Source organism: Mesoplodon mirus (genome assembly GCF_964341445.2).
Source record: "Mesoplodon mirus genome assembly, chromosome: 1".
Lineage (NCBI taxonomy): Eukaryota > Metazoa > Chordata > Mammalia > Artiodactyla > Ziphiidae > Mesoplodon > Mesoplodon mirus.
The window spans coordinates 11564613-11579362 of NC_138976.1; the positions used below are offsets into that span (position 1 = coordinate 11564613).

The 14750-nt window shown below is 43.3% G+C and overlaps 1 protein-coding gene across 3 annotated transcripts in view; it reads left to right on the top strand.

The window, feature by feature from the left end:
* Nucleotides 1-14750, top strand: part of DENND1A (DENN domain containing 1A) — a 554990-nt gene that overhangs the window by 260855 nt on the left and 279385 nt on the right. For all 3 annotated transcript variants that reach the window (XM_082612220.1, XM_082612221.1, XM_082612222.1), the window contains exon 6: nucleotides 5392-5461. In XM_082612220.1, coding sequence (XP_082468346.1) covers nucleotides 5392-5461 — 70 coding nt within the window. The remainder of the gene's footprint in view (nucleotides 1-5391; nucleotides 5462-14750) is intronic.

A 14750-nucleotide genomic window follows, 5' to 3' on the forward strand; every position in this document is an offset into this window, starting at 1 on the left:
TTTGTGTGTGTGTGTGTAAGTGTGAGTGTATATAAAGGATATAGTTCAGAATCACATGTTGCATTTTGTTGTCACGTCTCTTTAGTCTTCTTATTCTGAAATAACTCCTCAATGTTTCCTAGACTTTTAAGAACTTGACATTTAGGCTATTCATTTGTAAAAGGTTCTTCAGTTTGGGTTTATCTGATGTTTCCTCAGGAATTAAGTTCTACTCTGTGGCAGGAATATAATAGTATTCTGCGTTCTTTTCATTGCATTCCTCCAGGTGGTACACTATTTCAGTTTGTCCCACTCCTTGATTGAGGACATATCTCCTAGGATTCTCCATTCTTTTTCCCTTTGTAATTAAGAAGTATACTAGGAATATCCTCATCCTATCCTTACCAAACTTTTAATTTGCTTATTTATTCCGGCATAGACTCATGATTTCCTGTTTTAGTTATTATTAAATGATCTCTTTCTATCCTTATTTGTTTTGATGCTCAAATTGTCACAGATACGGTCAGTAGGAACCCATCCATACTAGCTTTTGTGTCCCATTGGTATGTCCTAAGCATATGTTGAGCACTGCCTTTTTTCTAGCACAAGGTATTTCCCAGCCCTGGCCCTGGAATCAGACATTTCTTCCAGGAGCCCTGGTTCCTTCTAGTGGAGAATGGTACTTAGAAGCCAGGATTTGGGCATTAAGTGTGCTTATTATAATTGGGATGTCTGTGCCAGGCCCTTCAGTGGCTAGAGCTAGAGAATATATGTACCTGTATATGTGTCTGTAATATCTGTAATAATGTACATACATACATTTGTATTTGTATTTCTTTTCTCTCTCTCCATGATTTCACATAGTTACATGTAATTCCAGTTCAGTGTGGCAGGGTTCATTCTATTTTCTCCCTATTCATATTTGTAACTCTCTTCTCTAATAGTAATGAGCTTGGTTTTCATTATATATTTACTTACTTGATCAGTCTTGATCTATTCCCCTGTGTATAACCAGTCTCCCTCTTTTGTAGCCCCCTCCTCTGTGGCTGCCGTCCTCACCCCATTTGAACTCTGACATTGTAGGCAAGGCAATCACTGCTGTCTCCTCCTGCCATGGACATCCTTCTCAACTGCTTGGACTCTGCCTGGCCATCCTTCATGGAAGCCCTCCTGTCCACTTAGGCTCTGGCATCCCACACTGGACTGCCTTCCAGATGCTCTTTTTTAATCCTCTTGGGTTCTAATACTACTCTAGTCAACTTCTTTCTACTGACATAGATGCTTTCGTTACCCAGTGCCAGGCCTTTCCCCTACTTATACATCCTTCTTACCCCTTTTGAGTTCTGACACTGCAAGCCAGGCCACCTCCTGTATAGACACCCTCCTTATCCTCCTGGAGCCCTGACTTTTCCTTACCAGGGAACCCTCCTCACCCAACTTGGGCTCCAAAACTCTGTGCGAGTTTGTTCCATCTGGGGGATATCGTCCTCTCCATGCTTGTGCTGTGACATCCTGCTCACGACTACTCTTCTCCCAGGTGGTCACCTTTCTCGACTTGGTCTGCTTCTGCCACCATTGCACCCCATCTCTCTCTCTCTGTCTCTCTCTGTCTCTCTCTGTCTCTGTCTCTGTCTCTCTCTCTCACACACACACACACACACACACACACACCCTCTACCTTGCTTGGGCTCATTTAATGGCTTTGAACTAAACTATTAGCAAGTGAAGTGGGAGAGCTTTTTAAAACTTGTAATGGTTTTCTATTTTAGTACTTAAGACACTGGAGTGGAATCCCATCATATACACACTATTCCAGGTCACTCGTACATGTGTGGGAATGATTATACTGAAAGTCCATTCAGTGGAGTGAGATTAGAAAAGTGAGTCATCTATCTATCCTCTGTTGGACTCAGTTCCTAAGTTCACCTGGAGGGTAAGCAGCTCACCAAGCTGACAGATTTGAACAGAGGCAGTTTTCATTCAATAGGTCCCCCAAACTTGGGCCATCTGCTTTGTTTCTATACAAACCAAGTCTGCTGTACATTGGAGTCATCTTAAGGGCATTTTTACAGGTGATTTTGACTGTGAGCCATTTGACTCTATGTGCAATCTCTGGGACCTGCCCCTGCACTTCACACAAAGGCTTGTGATAGCCCACATTAGTGAGGTCATGTGTGTAGGAATACTTGAGTGCTGCCTGAGCTCTTCTCAAGTTTAAGAATTTATATTGCCTCACACGAAACAAAAGCCTCTTCATTTGACTTTCAGGTCAGGGAGTAAGGACAGACCCTGGGACAAAGTTACCTGACCTATGATTTGGCAAGAGAATCTTGGATCAAGGCCGGTGCCTGGGAAGCAGACTTTTCCCATTTTGGCTTTTTCCCATCAAGGCTCTGCTGATTGGGTCATGATAATGCTCCTTTTAATTTAATAATTTGATCCAAAAGCCTACGCTAAATAAAACACTTGGGAAAGAGTTCCAGCTCCCCCACCTAAACTATTAGTCCTTGTTGTATATGTCTTTTTCCCACGTAGGACCGTGGCCTTCTTGCAGGGACCCTTCGTGCAGGGACCCTTTGTGGTTGGGATTTTTGGCCCCTGGACTGAGCCCACCACATGTTGATGCTCTGCATTGCAAACTCGAGCGGTTGCATTAAGGTAGCAAGTTGAGCAGGCGCTGAGATGTTTGGAACTCCTTTAGCTGTCCCGGGAGGAGCAGCGTAATGGAGTGTTTGTTTCCTGTCTCTGGGTTGGGAAGTAGTGTTTACTCCATGCTGACAGACAGGCACAGAATGGAGTGGAGGGTCTCCATATCCTCACCTGCACCCTTGCAGGCAGTGTGAAGCTGTCGTGTCCGCACTAATGAAGCAGTACAGGAAACGCCACTGGATGAAGTTCAGCTGTGAACCCTGGCCTCCCAACAGGGGAAAAGAGGGATCCTTTGAAGAAGACAGCTGGGTTTTGGTTTCAAGACCTTAACACTGCCATCACTAGATATTCATCTGTCAGTGCACAGGGGACAACATGTGGGGAACAGTTGTGTCCAGTCAGGCTGAAGGAAGAAAGAGATGGCTGATTTCCAGGGTAACTACAAAACCTCCCATGGCTGAGGGTTCTGCTTAGCGTAGCCAAAAAGAATCGATTTGGTGAGGTCGAGGCTGAGTGTGAGAACCTGGGCACAGTCTGCTGCGGGCTGGGTGGCCGTACCATGTCAACCTCCTGCATCCTCACAGCCCGAGAGGACGCGGAGGTGTGAGGTTCTGGGCCCAAACTATGTTGGTCAGTTGAACCTAGTGGCCAAAACTGCTTCCTACATACCACAGTCCTAAGTTATCAGAAAAGCCAGCCTGTCCCAAGTCACTTGATCAGGACTTCCTAAAATAACTCCAGCTTTTCTCTCATTTACTTGAAGCCATGGTTTCCTTACAAGAAAATATTTTCTCTTCTTGCTTCCCCTCGACCCCTTCCTGCTGGATTTAACTAGTGGTATTTTTTTCTTTCAGGGGAAAAAAAAAGATATTTGTAATCCTTGGTTGAATTTGTTTGCTACCAGTCCTCTAATCTGGGCAGGAGTTTTCTTCTGAGGGGATTTATTGTTCCTTCTATAATGGCTTTTAGCTCAGCCGAGGTTTATTTAACAGAATAGGAAGGGAGAAACTTATCTCCTCCCTAATCCCTCTTGAATGTTTACATTACTCTGCCAAAGGAAATGCTGTGTAAAGTGGTAGCAGTCATTTGCTCTGTAATAATCAATATGCAGCTGCCAGAGCTGATTGAAACATATTAACATAAGTGATAACACTGTCATAGAAGTGAAAAGTTAAGTTGCTTATCAGTATATTGTGATAAGCTACTTAAATTTTACAGTAGCATGTGCTGGCTTCAGACAGACGTTAATGACAGAGAACTGTGCGCTTTATCTGTCCTCTCTATTGCCTCTCACTTCATTTATTACCCTCAGCGGTACAGCTGGTAATCTGTCCAGGGCGCTGATTTCCCTCTGCTTGGCAGGATGGAGTCAGTACTCCACTCTATCAGTAACGGATACTGTTAGCGCAGCAGGGCAGATGTGAGCAGGACGGCAAGCGCTTGGTATGACGCTCTTCCCACATGAGTATTTGATACTGCTTTGGAAAAGTTTCTTATGGAGAACAAATCCATTTAAATTTTAAGTGAAAAAACTTCTTGGGAGTAGGGGTATGTTTCAACAATAATTCTGTAGCAACAATGCACCTTCGTTGTTAGTCTTTGTTTGGTTTTGTTTGTTCTATCAACACTGAGCCCTGAGGGTCTGCTAGGCTCCATGCTTGGTCCTGGGAAGACAAAGTAAAGAAAGATGTGATCCTTCCTTTTCGTCATGCTCAGTCTGCCGGGAAGACAGACACGCCATTGAGTGCCACATGGTGTGTGGACTGAGTTTGCACGTGACAGGGCAGCACAGAAAAAAGGGAATTAGGGCATGAGAGGCGGGGAGGGGGAGGGGGAGGGGGGAGGGGCGGGGAACTGTTAGGAGGATGAGTAGAAATCAGCTAGACTAGATCATGAGGGTCAGAGGGAGAAAAGTGCCAAGTGTATGCAGTGTAAGCTCTGGCAGGCTTGAGGATGCCTGGACATTCCTCGGAGCGTGGCTACAATGAGAGGAGTATGTATGTGGGCTGCAGGGCGAGGACAGCCGGAGACACAGTCAAGGACCTGACAGAGGAGCCTTGAACACCGTCCTAAGAAGTCCCGTAGTGATGGGGCACCACTGCAGGAATTTAATCCAATGTGCCACTTAGATTCGCACTTTAGAAAGACCATTCTATGAGCCACACAGAGGGTGGAGCAAGGTCAGGACCAGGCTCTCATCAGAGTTAAGGGACATGATGTTCAGAACCCGGTGGAGGGCAGGGTGGGGTGCAGAGTTAGAGCTCTTTCTGCAGTAAGTACAGGGAAGGGTGCACTGTAATAGAAGGTTTGGTGAGTGGTTTCAGGCTCATGGGGCCTTTGAGACACCTTGCACATGGCGGCAGTGGAAGTGCTGTGCTGTATGTGTGTGTGGCTGTGTGTGTCCAATCATGAGAAACTTGAACAGAAGCTCTCCTGGAAGGGGTGGGTGTGCGGCCTGGGGGGCTATTCAGAGATGGTTCCTGATTGCAGAGTCTGCTTTGAATTTCTTCTCTGTGAACCTGTTCTAGCTCTGAGGCATGGGAATAATTTATAATGGACATTCAATCTTCTGCCTTACACAGGCAATTTTTAAAATCTCAGAAATAATTAACATTTTACCAGTCTGCATTTCCAGCACAGCCTATGACAGGAAGGCTCTTCACGATGTAGAGAGAAACCGAAATGTACCATCTTGAATTAGCTCCTGGTTAAAGTTTTTGACCTGCGTACTAATATTCCATGTGTTTCCTCTTCTTCCCCCAGCTATCTCCCCTGGTTCGAAGTATTTTATAAGCTGCTTAACATCTTGGCAGATTACACGACAAAAGGACAGGTATTTGCCTTTTATTTTATTCTTTTTAACAAGTAAACTTTAACTTTGCTGCCGTGTATTTCACTAAAACGTTTACTAAAAAAGTAATGCATTCCCGTTACAGAAAGTTTGGAAAATTCAGAAAGCAGTAGGAAGGAAGAGAGAAATCACTCCTAATATGTGTCCCTCCCCCGTCCCCTCCCCCCACCAAATAAATATTGCTAGCATTTTGGGATGTTTTCTTCCTTTACTTTTTGAATTAAATAAATAATAATAGACCCTTAGCATTCAGAGTTAATAGTCACCCTCTTACATTCCCAAGCAGCTCCACAAGTTCATCGTATGTATTAAATAATAATTTTGCTGAGGCACAAATTTGAATTGCTGGGTATTGTGAGTAAAACACTTAACTGGCAAGTGACCTAACCAGCTGTCCCAGTTCCCATTTCAGTAGGGCTTTCTTGTGCTTTTACAGTAATTTTTTTAAGGGTCTGAAAATCACTTTAAAAGTTCAGCTCTACCTCACTGTGCTTTTGGAAGAAATGGTATGTTGAAGTATCCTCCATGGGCGTCAAGGGGCAACTGGATCTGTATTTAGACTTTTGACGCCCACAGTTTTTAGGTACCATAATAATAGAAGCATTTCGCCCATGCTAATAAAAACGTTGTAAATCTTTTTCATGGCTGCATATCATGTACCATGTACCTTGGTTTACTGAGACATTTCCCTATTACTGGAAATTTTCATTATTTGGGAGTTTTTTTCACTATTATAAGTATAGCTATGAGCATCTTTGAGCATAAAACATTTTCTTCATTTTGGAGTGTTTCCTTAAGAAGAGAATCTCAGATGGGCCATTTTAAGGTTAGTGGACATAAACATTTCAAAAACATTTGCCAAACTGCTTTCCAAAAGAATTGTACTGTTTTCTTAAAAGATAGATACCCTTTACTGGCAATGTACAAGAGTGCCTGGGTCACCATACTCTCACCAGTATCATTTGTTGAATTCATTGTGTTCTTGACAAGTGAACAGTTCTCATTGTTTTAATTGCATTTCTTTGATTATTAGTAAGTTGAATATTTGTCCATATATCTAACTTCTTATATTTTCCTTTTTTGTAAATGGCCTAAGATTTTTAATTAAAGAGATATATTATTATTAAATGTTAGAGAATTTTTTCATCATATTTTCTACAGAACATTAGTTCTAAGAAATGCTCCATTCAAAAAGGGTTACCGGGCTTCCCTGGTGGCGCAGTGGTTGAGAGTCTGCCTGCCGATGCAGGGGACATGGGTTCGTGCCCGGGTCCGGGAAGATCCCACATACCGTGGAGCGGCTAGGCCCATGAGCCATGGCCGCTGAGCCTGCGTGTCCGGAGCCTGTGCTCCGTAACGGGAGAGGCCACAACAGTGAGAGGCCCGCGTACCGAAAGAAAAAAAGAAAAAGGGTTACCATAGTTGAGTGATATTGGGTCAGGGAAAGGGAAAGCTGTGTCTCATCTTTGTCTCCTTAGGATTCATGTAATATAGGCTCTGAAAAGTCCTACAGTGGAGAAATCTGTGTCACCCAAATATTCCCAACTTATTTGGTCCCATATGCTTTTAATTCCATGACAAGTATTAACATTCTGAGATGCCAGTGTTTCCTGGAACATACTTTGGGAAATGCTATTTTTGGAGAAAAGGTGGAAATTGTGTGAATAATGGATAAATCTTTAGGTTAGATTTACTTACTGGCAAATGTATTCCAGAGACCACAGTAAATGGAAGGAATAACTAATAGAAATGGCTCCCTAGATCACTACACTCACTCTGAAAGGACACTTAGATATCAGGGAATTCTGTCCTAAAAGAAGTGAAGTACTCTTTGATGAATGAGTTAAGAGGCCACCTTGGGTCTGTTTGTTGATTGCTGATTCACAGTTGACTTTTGTCAAACATTCAGTTTTTCATTCAAAATTGAAAGGGGTCTTTAGTAAATAAAATTATATAGCATGTAAGCTCTTAACAGTCTTAGAATTGGAAGTTAACTCACATTTTTTTTCTCCCATATATAAGCTCCAGTCAGTTAAAAAAAAAAATTTACTAGACTTTGGAAAACATGTCTTGGGATACAGGAAAGATTGGGTAGGTACAAACTATGCATAGGGGAGATAGGATTATTACCCTGTAAAATTGGTGTATCCATCCTCTGCGCTGTTGCCCCAGATAAGGACCCTGCCTCTTGGAGTGTTAAAGACTGAGATCAGTGATGTGTTTTAGTGAAGTCTGTTTCCCTTATACAGAGGACTCTTTTTATTAAATTTCTTCTGGTTAAAGGAATTATGACACAGATGATAGGTAGTCTGCCTACAGCTGGCTTAATTGTTTGCAAGGTGTGGGTTATCAGATTAGAACATGAGGAAAGAGATTTCATTAAAAAAACAGAATCCCTTCCCCAAGTCCAGAAGTCATTGGGAAAGTTGGGCAGGGTAGGTAGGCTTCAGCTGGAGGCGTGGGAAGTGACCATGATGGCTCAGCATGGAGTGCCTGAGCCTAAGCTACATTATGAGAGTGTCTATTTAATTGACTGACACAACAGGGTTATCAGGCCCTGAATAGGGCAATGATGGCATCCCTATGGAAGGGATGGCAGAGGGTGAGGAGGGCATCTAAGCCAGAGAGCAACCTGGCTGAGGGTGTTGGAGGCTGAGGAGTGAGGCATTTATTTATGTGGAACAGTGGTGACAGTGGCTTGGCATCATCTGGGCACCAGATATCAGAACTTCAATGGGATCTAGAGGAGCCACGTGGGAAAGAGGACAGCAACAGTGGCCCAGCACTAGGGTGTTGGAGCCTGGGGTGAGGAGGGCATTTTTTATTGGTGGGAGGTCTGAGGGAGGGAGGCAGACATTGGTGGCCTAGCATTGGATGTCAGTGTTCGAGCAGGGCAAGGAGGGCATCTAGATGTAGAGGGAGGTAGGGGCAGTGAAAAGAGATTGCTTACATACAAGCAAGTAAATATATTAAGAAAATAGGGGCAGGATTTTTCACTTTTGTTAGATTATTGTTACAGATTTGTAAAGGGAGGAAACTAGAATGATTCCCATGTTGGATTAGAATTAGAGCCATGGGTGTGAACCCATGGCTTTCAACATATGTGATATAGAAAACGGAGATGTAACTGTGTACTGTAGGTCTGTGTGTGTGTGTGTGTGTGAGAGAGAGAGAGAGAGAGAGAGAGAGATTCCCTGTCTCTATCCATGGAAAGGGTCTGGGGTCAACTATACACAGGTAGGAATGAGCACACCAAAGTGCCCAAATCTTGGTTTCTAAATTCATTTCCTACTAAAAGGAGCCAGGACTCCCTGAAGAAATGTCTAGTTCCAGAGCTGAGGCAGGGAAAAGTATGAGCCTGTAATACCTTTTTCTGCCAAAAGTAATGTAGTGCTCAAAACATGATGGAGAGAGGGGAGGAATCAGGATAGCGGAAGAGGAGGATGTAGAATTCACCTCTCCTCATATGGACATCAAGATACATCTACAAATGGAACAGTTCTCACAGAGCACCTGCTGAACACTACTGGAAGACTTCGGACACCTAAAAGGACCAGAAAAATCCCCACGCAACTGGGTAGGACGAAAGAGAGAAAAAAAGAAAAGAGGAAACAGAAAGGGACCAGCACCCCTGGTGGGGAGCTGAAGGTGAGGAGAGGTTCCTGCACTCAGAGAAACCCCCTCAGGGCAGGTAGATCAGCTGGGACAGAGAGGGAGCTTCAGGGCATCGGAGGGGAATGCAGCAACCGGTCTGTGGAAGGCGGGAGAGAGTAAGATGTGCGTGCGTGGTCTCTGCTGCAGCCCTGCGCACCCCAGCCTGAGTCGTGTGTCTCCTGGTATGGAGGGGTGCTGGGTGCTGGAAAGTGGGTTTGGAGAGTGGACCCACGGAGGGGACAGCTGTTGTCTGTGAAGAGACAGCCTGAAGGGACGGGAGTAAGGAACTCCACAACCGGGCAAGTTTGCGGAAGCCCAGGCCACCATAGAAGCAAGGCGCCGTTGTTGAGTGGTGCATAGGGGGCAGGGCGGCCAGGGCAACCCCCTTCCCCACCCATCGGCCCCTACCTCCACAGGCACTGGGAGGGTCACCCATCTGAGCAGGATTGCCCTTCCCTCAAGCCAAGGCCTCCTCTGCCTGCGCAGGCTCCGGGATCCTGAGCGCTGCCCCCACCAAAGCCTCCTTGGGAATCAGCCCTGGGCGCCCCAGCCTGAGACAGGAATCGGCAAAGGCAGGCAGGTGCTGAGTGCTAAAGCGTGGGGTTAGGAGAGCGGACCCAGGGTGAGAACTGCTATTGGCTGCGTGGAGACAGGCAGAAGGGACTGGAGTGAGGAGCTCAGCTGTGTGGAGACAACCTGAGGGGATGGGAGTGAGGGGCTCCGTGGCCAGGAACACTTGTGGAGGAAGAGTGGTCTGCCTTGGAAGCGAGGCGCCATTGTTGAGTGGCACACAGTGGGCGGCGCCGCCATCTTCGGACTCTCTCCCCACACGCCAGCCCTTGCCTCCGCAGGAACTGGGAGGGACTCCCACCGGAGCGAGCACGCCCCAGTCTGTTGCAACTTCCTGCCAGTCTCGCCCCTGCAGGCACTAGAAGGGGATCCCATTGGAGGAAGCGCAGGCACCCCACTTGTGGCCGCCTTATCCCTCCGCAGCCTGAGCCAAGCAAGTGTGCCTCAGTCAGCCGCTGCTTTCGCCCCCTCTCACCTGGTCGAGGACCAGATGCCTGAGGGTGTCCCACATGCAGAGGCACAGGTGGGACCAAAACCAAAGCTGACTCCAAGGGGCTGTGCAATGAAGGCAGAGAAACAGAAATCTCTCCCTGCAACTGCACAAGCTGCAGATTAAATCCCCGCGATCGGCTTGGTAAAACCTGCGTCTGTGGAATATCTGAAGGGACAATGAGTGCTTCCACAACTAAGACTGGTCTAGCTTTAGCAGCTGTGGACTTTGGGGGCAAGTACACGCGGGAGTTGGACCAGGCCAGAGTCTGAGCTGCCCCCACTGTGCCCACAGCGGGCCCAGAAACCTGCCTAAAGGTATTGGAGGGCTTCCTGGAGAGGCGGGGGGTGCTGTGGCTCACTGTGGGGGCAAAGACACTGAATGCGGGGGCCCCAGGAAAATATGTGTTTTTGGTTTCATTTTGTTCTGTTGTTGTTTTATTTATTTTTATTTTTTTAACATCTTTATTGGAGTATAACTGCTTTACAGTGGTGTGTTAGTTTCTGCTTTATAACAAAGTATATCAGCTATACTTATACATATATCCCCATATCTCCTCCCTCTTGCGTCTCCCTCCCACCCTTCCTATCCCACCCCTGTAGGTGGTCACAAAGCACCGAGCTGATCTCCCTGTGCTATGCGGCTGCTTCCCACTAGCTATCTGTTTTACATTTGGTCGTGTATATATGTCCATGCCACTCTCTCACTTTGTCCCAGCTTACCCTTCCCCCTCCCCGTGTCCTCAAGTCCATTCTCTACGTCTGCATCTTTATTCCTGTCCTGCCCCTAGGTTAGTCAGAACCTTTTTTTTTTTTTTTTTTTTTAGATTCCATTTATATGTGTTAGCGTAGGTATTTGTTTTTCTCTTTTTGACTTCACTCTGTATGACAGACTCTAGGTCCATCCACCTCACTACAAATAACTGAATTTTGTTTCTTTTTATGGCTGAGTAATATTCCATTGTATATATGTGCCAAATCCATTCATCTGTCGATGGACACTTAGGTTGCTTCCATGTCCTGGCTATTGTAAATAGAGCTGCAGTGAACATTGTGGTACATGACTCTTTGAATTATGGTTTTCTCAGGGTATGTGCCCAGTAGTGCGATTGATGGGTCATATGGTAGTTCTATTTTTAGTTTTTTAAGGAACCTCCATACTGTTCTCCCTAGTGGCAGGGTCAATGTACATTCCCACCAACAGTGCAGGAGGGTTCCCTTTTCTCCACACCCTCTCCAGCATTTATTGTTTGTAGACTTTTTGATGATGGCCATTCTGACTGGTGTGAGGTGATATTCATTGTAGTTTTGATTTGCATTTCTCTAATGATTAGTGATGTTGAGCATCCTTTCATGTGTTTGTTGGCAATCTGTATATCTTCTTTGGAGAAATGTCTATTTAGGTCTTCTGCCCATTTTTGGATTGGGTTGTTTGGTTTTTTTTGATATTGAGCTGTATGAAATGCTTGTAAATTTGGAGATTAATCCTTTGTCAATTGCTTCATTTGCAAATATTTTCTCCCATTCTGAGGGCTGTCTTTTCGTCTTGTTTATGGTTTCCTGTGCTGTGCAAAAAGCTTTTAAGTTTCATTAGGTCCCATTTGTTTATTTTTGTTATTATTTCCATTTCTCTAGGAGGTGGGTCAAAAAAGATACTGCTGTGATTTATGTCATAGCGTGTTCTGCCTATGTTTTCCTCCAAGAGTTTTATAGTGTCTGGCTTTACATTTATGTCTTTAATCCATTTTGAGTTTATCTTTGTGTATGGTGTTAGGGAGTGTTCTAATTTAATTCTTTTACATGTAGCTGTCCAGTTTTCCCAGCACCACTTATTGAAGAGGCTGTCTTTTCTCCATTGTATATTTTTGCCTCCTTTATCAAAAATAAGGTGACCATATGTGCATGGGTTTATTTCTGGGCTTTCTATCCTGTTCCATTGATCTATCTTTCTGTTTTTGTGCCGGTACCATACTGTCTTGATTACTGTAGCTTTGTAGTATAGTCTGAAGTCAGGGAGCCTGATTCCTCCAGCTCCATTTTTCTTTCTCAAGACTGTTTTGGCTATTCGGAGTCTTTTGTGTTTCCATACAAATTGTGAAATTTTTTGTTCTAGTTCTGTGAAAAATGCTATTGGTAGTTTGATAGGGATTGCATTGAATCTGTAGATTGCTTTGGGTAGTATAGTCATTTTCACAATGTTGATTCTTCCAATCCACGAACATGGTATATCTCTCCATCTGTTTGTATTATCTTTAATTTTTTTCATCAGTGTTTTACAGTTTTCTGCATACATGTCTTTTGTCTCCTTAGGTAGGTTTATTCCTGGTATTTTATTCTTTTTGTTGCAGTGGTAAATGGGAGTGTTTCCTTAATTTCTCTTTCAGATTTTTCATCATTAGTGTATAGGAATGCCAGAAATTTCTGTGCATTAATTTTGTATCCTGCTACTTTACCAGATTCATTGATTAGCTCTAGTAGTTTTCTGGTAGCATCTTTAGGATTCTCTATGTATAGTATCATGTCATCTGCAAACAGTGACAGCTTTACTTGTTCTCTTCCGATTTGGATTCCTTTTGTTTCTTTTTCTTCTCTGATTGCTGTGACTGAAACTTCCAAAACTATGTTGAATAATAGTGGTGAGATTTGACAACCTTGTCTTGTTTCTGAGGAAATGGTTTCAGTTTTTCACCATTGAGAATGATGTTGGCTGTTGGTTTGTCATATATGGCCTTTATTATGTTGAGGTGAGTTCCCTCTGTGCCTACTTTCTGGAGGGTTTTTATCGTAAATGGGTGTTGAATTTTGTCGAAAGCTTTTTCTCCGTCTATTGAGATGATCATATGGTTTTTCTTCTTCAGTTTTTTAATATGGTTTATTACATTGATTGATTTGCATATATTGAAGAATCCTTTCATTCCTGGGATAAACCCCACTTGATCACAGTATATGATTCTTTTAATGTGCTCTTGGATTCTGTTTGCTAGTATTTTGTTGAGGATTTTTGCATCTATGTTCATCAGTGATATTGGCCTATAGTTTTCTTTCTTTGTGACATCTTTGCCTGGTTTTGGTATCAGGGTGTGGTGGCCTCGTAGAATGAGTTTGGGAGTGTTCCTCCCTCTACTATATTTTGGAAGAGTTTGAGAAGGATGGGTGTTAGCTCTTCTCTAAAGGTTTGATAGAATTCGCCTGTGAAGCCATCTGGTCCTGGGCTTTTGTTTGTTGGAAGATTTTTAATCACAGTCTCAATTTCAGTGCTTGTGATTGGTCTGTTCAGATTTTCTATTTCTTACTGGTTCAGTCTCAGAAGGTTGTGCTTTTCTAAGAATTTGTCCATTTCCTCTAAGTTGTCCATTTTATTGGCATATAGTTGCTTGTAGTAATCTCTCATGATCCTTTGTATTTCCGCAATGTCAGTTGTTACTTCTCCTTCTTCATTTCTAATTCTATTGATTTGAGTCTTCTCCCTTTTTTTCTTGATGAGTCTGGCTAATGATTTATCAATTTTGTTTATCTTCTCAAAGAACCAGCTTTTAGTTTTATTGATCTTTGCTATTGTTTCCTTCATTTCTTTTTCATTTATTTCTGATCTGATCTTTATGAACTCTTTTCTTCTGATAACTTTGGGGGTCTTTTCTTCTTTCTCTAATTGCTTTAGGTTTAAGGTTAGGTTGTTTATTTGAGATGTTTCTTGTTTCTTGAGGCAGGATTATATTGCTATAAACTTCCATCTTAGAACTGCTTTTGCTGCATCCCATAGATTTTGGGTCATCGTGTTTTCACTGTCATTTGTTTCTAGGTATTTTTTGATTTCCTCTTTGATTTCTTCAGTGATCTCTTGGTTATTTAGTAGTGTATTGTTTAGCCTCTATGTGTTTGTATTTTTTACGTATTTCTTTTTTCCTGTAGTTGATATCTACTCTCATAGCATTGTGGTTGGAAAAGATACTTGATACGGTTTCAATTTTCTTATATTTACCAAGGCTTGATTTGTGACCCAAGATATGATCTATCCTGGAGATGGTTCCATGAGCACTTGAGAAGAAAGTGTATTCTGTTGCTTTTGGATGGAATGTCCTATAAATATCGATTAAGTCCATCTTGTTTAATGCATAATTTAAAGCTTGTGTTTCCTTATTTATTTTCATTTTGGATGATCTGTCCATTGGTGAAAGTGGGGTGTTAAAGTCCCCTACTATGAATGTGTTACTCTCGATTTCCCCTTTTATGGCTGTTAGCATTTGCCTTATGTATTGAGGTACTCCTGTGTTGGGTGCATAAATATTTACAGTTGTTATATCTTCTTGGATTGATCCCTTGATCACTGCGGAGTGTTCTTCCTCGTCCTTGTAACAGTCCTTATTTTAAAGTCTATTTTGTCAGATATGAGTATTGCTACTCTAGCTTTCTTTTGATTTCCATGTGCATGAAATATCTTTTTCCATCCCCTCACTTTCAGTCTGTATGTGTCCCTAGGTCTGAAGTGGGTCTCTTGTAGACAGCATATATACCGGTCTTGTTTTTGATCCATTCAGCCAGTCTGTGTCTTTCGGTTGGA